This window comes from Brassica oleracea, chromosome C8, assembly GCF_000695525.1.
Source record: "Brassica oleracea var. oleracea cultivar TO1000 chromosome C8, BOL, whole genome shotgun sequence".
Taxonomy (NCBI): domain Eukaryota; kingdom Viridiplantae; phylum Streptophyta; class Magnoliopsida; order Brassicales; family Brassicaceae; genus Brassica; species Brassica oleracea.
Window position 1 is genome coordinate 9,764,051 of NC_027755.1, and position 11,223 is coordinate 9,775,273.

The 11,223-nt window shown below is 37.0% G+C and overlaps 3 protein-coding genes across 3 annotated transcripts; 2 read left to right on the forward strand and 1 right to left on the reverse strand.

Annotated features, from left to right (window-relative positions):
* Nucleotides 1–1,104: 1,104 nt before the first annotated feature.
* On the forward strand, nt 1,105–3,495 carry LOC106307858 (tRNA pseudouridine synthase A). The gene is made up of 9 exons (XM_013744936.1): nt 1,105–1,211; nt 1,320–1,425; nt 1,503–1,687; nt 1,834–1,979; nt 2,097–2,188; nt 2,282–2,610; nt 2,721–2,784; nt 2,942–3,004; nt 3,086–3,495. The coding sequence occupies exons 1-9, from the start codon at nt 1,144–1,146 to the stop codon at nt 3,269–3,271; spliced, it is 1,239 nt and encodes a 412-aa protein (XP_013600390.1). The 5' UTR covers nt 1,105–1,143; the 3' UTR covers nt 3,272–3,495.
* On the reverse strand, nt 3,423–5,730 carry LOC106307857 (pollen receptor-like kinase 1). Its single transcript, XM_013744934.1, has 2 exons — nt 4,317–5,730; nt 3,423–4,245 (listed from the first exon to the last, which is right to left on the reverse strand). Exons 1-2 carry the CDS (start codon nt 5,728–5,730, stop codon nt 3,581–3,583), a joined length of 2,079 nt encoding a protein of 692 aa, XP_013600388.1. The 3' UTR covers nt 3,423–3,580.
* A 527-nt stretch (nt 5,731–6,257) lies between these two features.
* Nucleotides 6,258–9,035, forward strand: LOC106308610 (U-box domain-containing protein 35). Its single transcript, XM_013745755.1, has 8 exons — nt 6,258–6,426; nt 6,504–6,580; nt 6,656–6,920; nt 7,014–7,071; nt 7,159–7,444; nt 7,521–7,622; nt 7,695–8,882; nt 8,964–9,035. Exons 1-8 carry the CDS (start codon nt 6,258–6,260, stop codon nt 9,033–9,035), a joined length of 2,217 nt encoding a protein of 738 aa, XP_013601209.1.
* The last annotated feature ends 2,188 nt before the right edge of the window (nt 9,036–11,223 follow it).

Here is an 11,223-nt window from a genome sequence, read left to right on the forward strand (position 1 = left end):
CGAAAGTTGGGTTGTTCAGATTAAGCCTAATTAACCTATAATTGTTTTCATCTTAAATCCGTCTCGATTATGATCTATCCAAAAAATTAAAAATTATATTCTAGTTTAGATAATATTATTTTGAGAACAAAGTCATTCTTGTTCTAATATTGAAACTAGAGATATTTAGATATTATTTCAATATTCTTGATTAATGCATTAACAAACCAAATGTGGAAATGTGAAGGGAAACTGCCACAAATACCACATTCGTAATACCACTTTTATCTTCATTTTTAATGAACGGTAAAAGATACTTATACCCTTAAGATTAACTAATCTAGTTTAGAGTTGAGGGGTGGGGTAGGGTTTTTGGAATGTGAAATTTAGGATTCTAATAAATATATAAATAAATACTTAAAAAAAAAAAAAAAAAAAAATTAAAAATAGTTTCAAACATAATTTTCGATTTTCAAAAAGAAAACTTGAAAAAAAAATTCGAAAAAAAAAATTCAAAAAAAATTATAAAAATGTTTGAATTAGAAAAGTATAATTCGAAAACAAAGGGTATAAGAGTGTTTTGCCACTTAATGATGATTTTTTATTTTTTATTTATTTAAATAATGATTTATTATATATGGATAAAAAGAGTATAAGAGTCTTTTGATATTTAACAAAAAATATATTTTTGAAAATGTCCATTTAGTGATGGTAAAAATGAAAAGTGGTACCATGAAAATGATAAAAATAAAATTTCTCCAAATGTGAATTAGTGGATGTACTTTATTTTTAGTATATGAATTTTTGTCAAAACTTTAAATTAGCTTTATATTTGCATCGCGATAGGTTTGAATTGATTTTTTGGACTTGAATCTTGTTTGAATTGATTTTTTAGACTTAAATCTCTTAAAATGGTGGAAGTGTCACACACACTACTATTATAGTGAATTATACTGAAAAACTCCAATCCTCTCCCCTCCCCTAAAAAAAAAAAAAAACTTATAATTATATTACAGTTGGGCTTAAACGTTTATGGGCTTTTCCGGTTTGGAGGCCGAGTCAGCCCGAACAATCACCATGACCATAAAAACCCACTGAATTGGATTATAAGCTTTCCTTGTACATTGTACTAACAACACCAGGCTAGGTCAATCAATATCGGTGATGGCAAGCAGGGTCTACGCTCATTACCACCACGGAGATGCCTGCAGCAAAGCTCGCTGGAACACCAGGTTCGAATTAATCATTAGCTTTCGTTTCTGATTTCGTTACCAGTTTAGCTATGTTGTTCTCGGGGATTGACTCTTGTGGACACTGAACTGAGAAAACAATGTTGGCAGAGAGACATTCCGGTTTATGTATGATAGGCCATGGCAACATGTTCTTGATTTCTACTCAAATGCAGTGGCGGGAAAGCTTTCAGTCCTGAACTTGTTTGAGCCCAAAGTTAGTATCTTTTAGCTACCAGTTACTACTAGTATGTTAAGATGAATTAAATTAATTAACCTTTCTTCCTGCTTCAGAAGATTTTGGCTCATGATGATGAGGAAAGAGAAGGGATGCCTCTTCGAACTGAGTTGGAGACTTGCGGTAGAAAAGATGGGAGGACGGGGAGGTGGGAAAGAGTAAACTTCAAGATACTTGTTTCATACAATGGAGCTTCCTTTGATGGATGGCAGAAACAGCCTGACTTGCACACTGTTCAGAGGTAAGGTATCTTTATGATCTTTTCAATTTTTTAGTATTGAGAATCAGTGAAAACATAAATGAGGCATTGAAGTTTAGAAGCAAAAGCATCAAATGTTACTTAGCCTCTTTTGTTCCTGAAAAAAATGACTGTTATGGTTTCTAAAGTGTAGTAGAGAAGTCTCTGGGGGCATTTGTGGATGAAAAGAAAGCCCAACTTCTGAAGAAAAAATGTAAACCATTAGAAGGACGTGTCCTTGTCGCGGGAAGAACCGACAAAGGAGTGTCTGCTCTTAATCAAGTTTGTTCTTTCTGTACGTCAACACTCTTAACAATCTAGTTTCAATAAGTAAGAGAAGAACATTTGCATCTGTTTGCTCTGAGATTAGGTCATTACGAGATGATTGTCTAATTTTAAGATTTTCTCTTAGATACCTGGAGAAAAGACATTGAACCTATTGATATAAAAGATGCTATCAATAAAGATGCTTCCGGGAAACTTAGGGTTGTGTCAGTCTCTAAGGTATACTTTTCTTTCATGATAGTTTTCTTTCTTGTTTCTTTTAATGGCAAAAACAAGAAAGTTTAAATCGCATTTTGTGAAATGAAACTACAGGTTTCCCGAGAATTTCATCCGAATTTTTCTGCAAAATGGAGGCGCTATTTGTATATATTTCCCTTGGATCATGCGTGCGGGAGTGGCCAAGATCGTGAGAACTTAATCTTTTTTGATGAGAACCATGGAAAGCAAAGAAATGGGCTCTTAAGTGAAGAGAATACTGAAGGAGTAGGCGAGGAGGACGATGAGCTTGAAACAGAAGAGGTGAATGGAGGAAAACCAAGTGACTTTAGTGTAAGCAAGGTTGATCAACTTTTACAGCAGCTTCAAGGAAAACTATTATCCTACAAGATGTTTGCTCGTGATCTAAAAGCTGCAAGAAACGAGTAAGAGAGCTCACACAAGTTACTGTTACTGGCATCTCTTATTCTAGTTATTTGAAGCATAACTTTTGTAGTCTAAACTGTTTCTTACTTGTGTTCCCTGGACGTTGCAGAGGTCCACCTACAGAATGCTTCATGTACCATGCACGGGCAGCCGAGATTAGATTGTCCTCTCCTGTAAGTCTTATATTCTATGCTCTCAAAATGTCACTTCCAGACTTGGCTAAAAGCTTTGTATTCTTCTGTTGTAAACTTGTAGACATGATATTAGCTGTTCAACATTTTTAGTACATTATGCTTCCAACATGAGATGAATAGTGCCGTTCTTTAACAGGAGTATGTGGAAGGAAGAAGAGTGATGTGCGTTGAGCTTGTCGCTAACCGATTTCTCCGGAAGGTAATTTTTCTCTGTGCCTTTTATTAAGCCTCATCCCATTGTCTGCATGGCCTAAAAAATCTACCAACCCCCGATTTTTAGATGGTTCGAGTTCTTGTAGCAACATCAATCCGAGAAGCTGCTGCTGGCGCGGAAAATGATGCATTGTTAAAACTTGTAGAAGCTTCATGCAGACGAGCCACAGCTCCTCCGGCTCCATCTGAAGGTCTCTGTCTCTTCGATGTTGGTTATGTTGACTTTGACCCTCATTCTTCTCTCATTTCTTGAGAATGGCTTTAATACATTTTAAGTTGTATTGATATCTCTCATGGGTTATTGGTTGCGAATTTAGTTTATTTTCCCTAAGTTCTGGACAATGAGTATGAATGTTTACAATGCCAATGTCCATATATGATGAATATGTGAAGAAATCATATCATGATCAAGTGTAATATTCATACATTTTTGTTGCAGATACATTATGCGCTATAGTAAGACAGATCCAGCTTTCATCTACAAGCAGATAGAAATGTACACAAATCTTTTGATTTTTCATTTTTTTACACAGCGCAAAAGCGACCGCTGGTCTCTTCTTTACTACACGTCGATGCTCTCGGTTGACGCTCCTTTAGATGACCGTCCATCAGTTTCACTCACATACGTTGAGTAGAAGTCTTCGCTATCCCCTTGTTGCTCTTTCAACTCCTCAATCTTCTCCACAGCCACTCCGATCTCCAACCTTTTCTCCACGTCCGGTTCACAACAGCTCAGACCGATTTTCAAGAGACTGACAATCTGTCCTTCACAATGGCTTGTCTTGCCCATCTCCTTATCAAACAAACCCGGCGCCCATACCCCTTGGAAACCCAAGTTCACCCAACTCACTAAATCCTCCTCACTCTTGTTACCATTTTGCAAGTTATTGGCTGGGAATTTTCCGGTTAGGATCTCCAAAATGAGTATGCCAAGCCCCCATACATCAGTTTTCTTGGTGACACGTCGGTGTTGCAAATACTCTGGGGATTTATAGGCCACCATGTGTTCCTGTGCCTTCACTTGATCGATCATAGGGATTAAGCCGTAGTCTGTGAGAAGAGGTTCAAAGTTTTTGGTGAGGAGAACGTTGGAGGATTTGAGATGACCATGTGGAGCCATTAGGCCAGGTAGATCTTGGTGGAGATATAACAGTCCCCTCGCCACTCCTTTCACAATTTTCAATCTTGTTGGCCAATCCAAACTTGGTTTTCCTAACGATTGATTACCTAATACAACAAAAACTTGAGTCTTTGAGCAAAAATAAAACTTTAGAACAAAAAGTAATAAAAACTCTTACCATGAAGATTAACAGCCAAGCTTCCTCTCTCAGCAAAATCACATACCAATAGCTTTTCCTCTTTTCTGTAGTAAAAAGCAACAATGGGAAGCAGATTATTATGTCTTAACCTCCCAAGTCTATTCATGTGCTCTTGAAACTCTTCCCTCCCTTCATTATTCATCTGCTTGAACCTCTTCACAACCATCGATACTCCACTTGATAGCACTGCTTTATAGGATGCCCCAAAACATCCACTTCCAAGTATCTCCGCCGAAGCCTTCAACAAATCTTGGAGCTCAAATCTTTCCCTATCTTCCCTCAAGAATGAAAGCTTTGTGTTCTCCACTCCTCCACCTGCTGTATCCATCTTCTTACCTAGGCGCGAGCCATTTCCATGGCTAGATTGTTGTCTATCTCTACGGCTTTGGTCTGCTTCTCTGATCCCGGTTTTCTTCTGTAGACTTGATGGTTTAGTTTCCAAACCCAAAGGTGGTTGTTTATTCTTATTTTTCCGGTTAACCAAGATGATGACGCCAATGATTATGACTACCGTCAGCGCCGTGACCACTGCCATTATGACGAGAGGTGTCCTTGATGATGATGGTTTTGGTGGTGGAGGAAGTTCATTGATAGGTGTATCACATACTGTTTCCAGAGGTTTTCCACATAAGCCTTTGTTACCTTGGAACACCTTTGGATCCATCATGGTGAGACTCTCAGGGATATGACCTATAAATGCATTGTTTGAAAGGTTTAACATGTGGAGCTTGTGTTCAAACTCTGGTATTTTTCCTGTGAATTGGTTCCCATCAACTCTCAGTTCTAAAAGCTTTGGCAGTGTGGCCAGGGATATTGGAATTTCACCGGTAAACTTGTTTTGGGCCAAATAGATCTTCTTCAGCCACCCCATACCTTCAAAAGCATTCATTGGTATCTCTCCTTCGAATTGATTGTTGGACAGATAAAGCGACTTGAGAGCAGAAAGTTTCTTAAACTCTGGGAGTGGTCCTCCAAACTTGTTGTTCATGAAGCTTAAAGTCCTCAACGATGTCAAACCGGCCAATGCATCAATGTCTATAGAACCGGAAAGCTCCAAATTCTCCATTTGCAGTCCCCAGACAGAGCCTCTGTTGCACAGGACACCATCCCAAGTGCAGGGAGGAGTTTTATCATCCCATGAGGCCAATGCATTTGGCTGGCCAACAACTAAAGATTTCTTAAACCTGAGGATAGCTTCGGAATCCGAAAGACCATGGATGGGTGTGGATAGGAGGAAAAGTAAGAGGAAAGACACTACTGGTACCATCATGGCGTAGAAGGAACGCACCTGCATTAGAGGCGCGTACCCTCTTGAGGAGGAAGACAATGTTACAGCTTGAGTTGGAAGACACAGCTGAGAGACGAAATGAATGGTAAAGAGAAGGCTTTGCATTCAAAAGCATTCTAATAATAGGTTTGTGGTGAAACTTGAATTGCTGACCTGTGATGTGCTTTTAAGATTACATCATACAACAACATTACTCAATTCTCTTCTTTTTTTTTTTGAATTTTCTGTTTCGTCTATAATCAACAGAACACATGATTCGCTCATTTGTCTATATTTGTCAAAACCCTAAACCCAAACATGGCAGTCTCTCTCCCTGGCTGGTTTTTAGTCAACACGTATGAATCCGAATTTGAACTATACAACAAGTTTTTTTCATTTTCAGATAATATTTGTTGGTATCTGGTCAAACCCAGAGACGCAACAACTTCTGTAACATCAGGAATAGTGCACCTAGATGAAAAAAAATGCACTCACTCACTCTTCGTACATTTTATCACATAGAAAGAGAGATTTGTTGGGCTGTATTTGCTAAAGTTAGCATATTCAAACATAGTTGCAATTTATATATAAACCGATCAAGTATCTGTTTGTTGCATAAACCAACCATACACACAAGGGAAGTGAAAAAAAAAATGATGAAAAGCGGCGAGAAAAGAGAAGAAATCATTACATTGGCCATCGACAGAGACAAAGAGAGTCAGAACGCATTGAAATGGACAGTAGACAACCTTGTTAGCAAAGGCCAGACTCTTACTCTTCTTCACGTCAAACTCAAACAGTTCCCTTCTCTTCCCTATTCAGGTATGAATGATATTTTTAAACCCTTTGTTTCTTGTTTCATGAAGTTGAATTAATGTTTCTGTTGTTGTTAATTGCAGTGTCTTACCCGAATAGGTCAGGCGATGACGGGACAGAATTGTTTCTTCCATTCCGCTGCTATTGTGCTAGAAAAGACGTGCGTTTTCGCCTATTTTTTGGCTATCTTTTTCTGTTCATTTTTAACTGATTCTTCTTGTTCTTGTAACAACAGGTCCTCTGCCAAGACGTGATTGTGGAGGACATAAGTGCGGCTAAAGGAATACTTGATTATGTTCAAAAGAATGCAATTGAGACTCTAGTACTCTGTGCATCAAAAATGAATCTTTTAAGGTTCAAAGCAGCGGATGTTTCAAACACCGTCATGAAAAGGGCACCGAGTTTCTGTACAGTATATGCAATCTCTAAAGGAAAAATCTCCTCCATGAAGTCTGCAACATCTTCACTTCCCAACTCCACTATGCGGAGCAATATGAATGGTATATGTGAATAAGTTTGCTGTTCTAATTAAATATCACACAGTTTTTTTTTTTTTTAAACAACTTTTTATTAACCTTAGTGATCAAATGCAGTTGAAAGGAGGCAACATACAATGCATAGAATACATGACGAGATCCAGATCGAGATCAAGTAAGTTTGTTACCACCTCCGATATAACTTGTTACATTCTTTTGCATAGTTTAAATTAAAGGCGACCCAACCAATAATGTTGAATAGGTCTCCCTTTATGAGAAGAGGATACGAAGGCAGATACCAGCCCTCAATGACAGACTCTGACATATCATTTGTGAGTAGTGGAAGACCAAGCGTGGATCTTATGTTCCCTTCCTTTGGTGACCATGTTGATGTTCCCCGCCTCTCAGTCAACTCTGATTATGAAGAAAATCGTATTAGTTTTGCGACCTCATCATCCTCTTCGGATAAGCAGTCCATCGATCTTGGCTCTTCATATACAGCCTTCTCTTCAAGCTCCGGGAGACCTTCGTGTTCCCTATCTACCCAAGTAAGCATGCACACACATTTGCATGAGAAACGTTCTTTTTAATTTAATTTCCACTGATTAATCAAAAAAATGACAGGATGAGATTGAAGCCGAGATGAGAAGGCTGAAAATGGAGCTAAAGCATACAATGGACATGTATAACAGTGCATGCAAGGAAGCAATCTCTGCTAAGAAGGCGGTATGTTTGTGTGTTTAAAACGAATTTCACTCTGATTCAATCTCACATCCAACTTATTCATTATCTGCTCAGGCTACTGAGTTACACAAGTGGAAAGCAGATAAAGAACGTAAACTCGAAGAGGTAAGACTTTCGAAGGAAGAAGCAATGGCAATGGCTGAGAGTGAGAAAGAAAAGAGCAGAGCAGCCATTGAAACTGCAGTAGCAGCTCACAGAATAGCAGAACTTGAAGCTCAAAAAACAAAGCATATTATTGAGGAAAATAACAAGTCTGTAGTGAAAACAACTGATTTGAGGTACAGAAAATATATAATTGAGGAGATTGAAGAAGCCACTGAAGATTTCTCACCGAGTCGAAAGATTGGAGAAGGAGGCTATGGTCCTGTTTACAAGGGAGCACTGGATTTTACTCAAGTGGCGATAAAAGTACTAAGACCAGACGCAGCACAGGGAAGGTCTCAGTTCCAGCAAGAGGTTGAAGTGTTAACCTCTATGAGACATCCAAACATGGTTCTCCTACTTGGAGCCTGTCCGGAATACGGATGTTTAGTCTATGAATACATGGCAAACGGTAGCTTAGACGACTGTCTTTTCAGACGAGGAAACTCTCCAGCCCTTTCTTGGCAGCTAAGATTTCGCATAGCAGCTGAAATCGCAACCGGTCTTCATTTCCTCCACCAGATGAAACCGGAGCCTCTGGTTCACCGTGACCTTAAACCAGGAAACATTTTGCTTGACCAGCATTACGTCAGCAAGATCTCTGATGTTGGCTTGGCCAGGCTAGTCCCTCCATCGGTTGCTGACACTGCAACTCAATATAGAATGACGTCAACAGCTGGAACATTCTGTTACATTGATCCAGAATACCAGAAGACCGGCATGTTGGGGACTAAATCAGACATTTACTCGTTTGGGATTATGCTTTTGCAAATACTTACAGCTAAGCCACCAATGGGTTTGACTTATCACGTCGAGAGAGCAATCGAAAACGGTACTTTCGCTGAGATGTTAGACCCTTCTGTGCCTGACTGGCCATTCGAAGAGGCCTTGGTTGCCGCCAAACTTGCTGTGCAGTGTGCTGAGTTAAGACGCAAAGACAGACCTGACTTGGGGAATGTTGTTTTGCCTGAGCTTAACAGGCTCAGGACACTAGCTGAAGAAAGCATGCTGCCCACTAACATTGGCGGAAGCAAAAGACCTACTAGGAACCGGAATAATAATATCTACATCCAAAGTCCATTGTCCACGACTTCACTACATGTATGAATCAACGAAACACCTTTTTTAAGAAATTTTTTTGAAGATGGCTTTGGTTTCTAAGCTATATTTTCCCTTTTGCAGGAAATTATGAGTGGTCCACAGCTACATTATGCATCTGATACCCCAAGTATCCACAAAAAAATTGCATCTTGAAGAGAAAAATCCAAAGTAAGAACATGTACATGGAGAGGAAGGCTAAACGTTTTTGGTCAACAAATTTTATACACAAACATAGAGTTCCTATGATGTTAACACTAAACCCTTGTACACTTCAGAATCTATACGAACATTTTTTCTCTTTTCGAGAATGTCAATTGAGACAGTTCGTTTCTCGATATAATATCTACATGAACTTTTATTTGTTTGCTTATTCGATGTACATTTTGATATCTATCTATGAGTTTATTAAGAAAATAATTCAAATAACCTTATTTGATTTAATCATATTTTAATATTATTCTTCGTCACATAGATAGTTAAATAAATTATCTTATAGACCATAAATTGGTATATTACATAACCGGGTCTCGTGGTCTGGTGGTAAAGGAACCTCAGCTGAGGTGTCCGCCATCACGACTTCGAGCCCCGGCCACAGCGGATTTAACATCCCTTCCGCTGGGGCGCTGGACCCCCTACGGGGGGATAGTTGGGACTGTGGCTGCCCAGATACCAGAGTTATCAAAAAAAATTGGTATATTACATTTATAGCCAAATAAAACTACAGATTCAAACCAATGTGATTGTATGTTTTTATTTTAATTGTAAAAGTTCTAGTTTCTAAAAAAATTCATATTTGAAATTGTTTTTAACTTTTCTTATATACAAAATTTCTTTAAATTTTCAATATTTTCAGATATGAATCTGTTGCACAGGACATCATCGACAAACTTCATCACAAACTTCATCGCAAACTTCATCGGCATACTTCATTAAAAAACAAAATTATCTTATAGACCATAAATGGTATATTACTAGACACCATAGGCAGACTTCATTAACAAAAAAAAAGTTCATAAATATTTGATTGTAAATTATTCTTGATGCTATATTAATTTAAATTTTAAATTTTATTATTATTGTAACTTGTAACTTTTTAAACTACTATTAACATCATCTTTCTATGTTTTCTTATATCACTATTTGCAAAGATAAAATCATTTAGGATTTCTAAGTTATATTAAGTTTTTAGTAATACTAACATGCAAATTATAAGAAAAACAAGTTATAGTTTTTTTTTTTTTTTTTTTTTTTTTTCTCATATTGACTCTGTGAACCACTCCGGTAGATTTTGATCCATGTGAACGACAAACGACGGTTGCTTCCTGGCACTGCGTGCTAGGCTATCCGCTCTTGAATTTTGCGTCCTTGGTACATAGATAATCTCCGAACGTGTGAAAACTTCTTTCAGGGATTTAATATCTTCCAAATAGCTTGCAAATGCTGGCCATTCTTCTGGTTCCGAAACCATCTTCACCAACTGTTGAAAAACAAGTTATAGTTATAACACACAACTTTATATCATAATTTTATATATAACACATTTTCAAAATAACACTTAACATAAGTTTGACATTGCAAACATTTACGTTCTGAAATTCAATATAACAAAAGTTTAAAATAATATTTGACATAAGCTTAGCAATCAGCATAGCCAAAAATACATAAGCTAGCATAGAGGGATCATGTTCAAAAAAAATTATGAGAGCAGATTCTCAAGAAATAGGCTCTCATTAGCTATAGGCATAAATGAAAGATATTACTGTTATTCTCATCATTATAAATACTAATTTGTATAATTCATTCATAGCTCCACAATTAATAAATACACATTAATAAACAAAAAAATATCAAAATTTATTTTGAATTTTGTGAAAAAGCATGTCTTTTAAAATTAATAAAGAAATTCTCAAATGAAGTCTAAAGTCTGCTTGCGCGAACTTTTCAAGACTTTTCAAGAAATCTTCTCTCATTAGATACAAACATAAAAAACAAAAATATTGTTAATCTCGTCATTATAAAATACTAGGTTACACAATTTGTTCATAATTTCCCCAATTCACAACAAACACGAATGAACAAGAAATATCTTCAAATTCATTTTCAATTAAGAGAAAATTAAAATTTACAAAAATTAACAGAAATACTAAGTTTTATTTTTAGGTTATTTTTGCAATTTCAACTTAAAGAAAAAAAGGCTTTTCAGTGAGTAGACTTCTTGAAAAGTCTCAATTTCTAAACTAGTAGGTTGATTTTTTATTTGAAAAAAAAAAAGCAAGTTGTTTAGAACAGTCCTTTGATAATTTTTGACTTTTTAAAGCTTTTGAAGAAATTTAAATTTTCA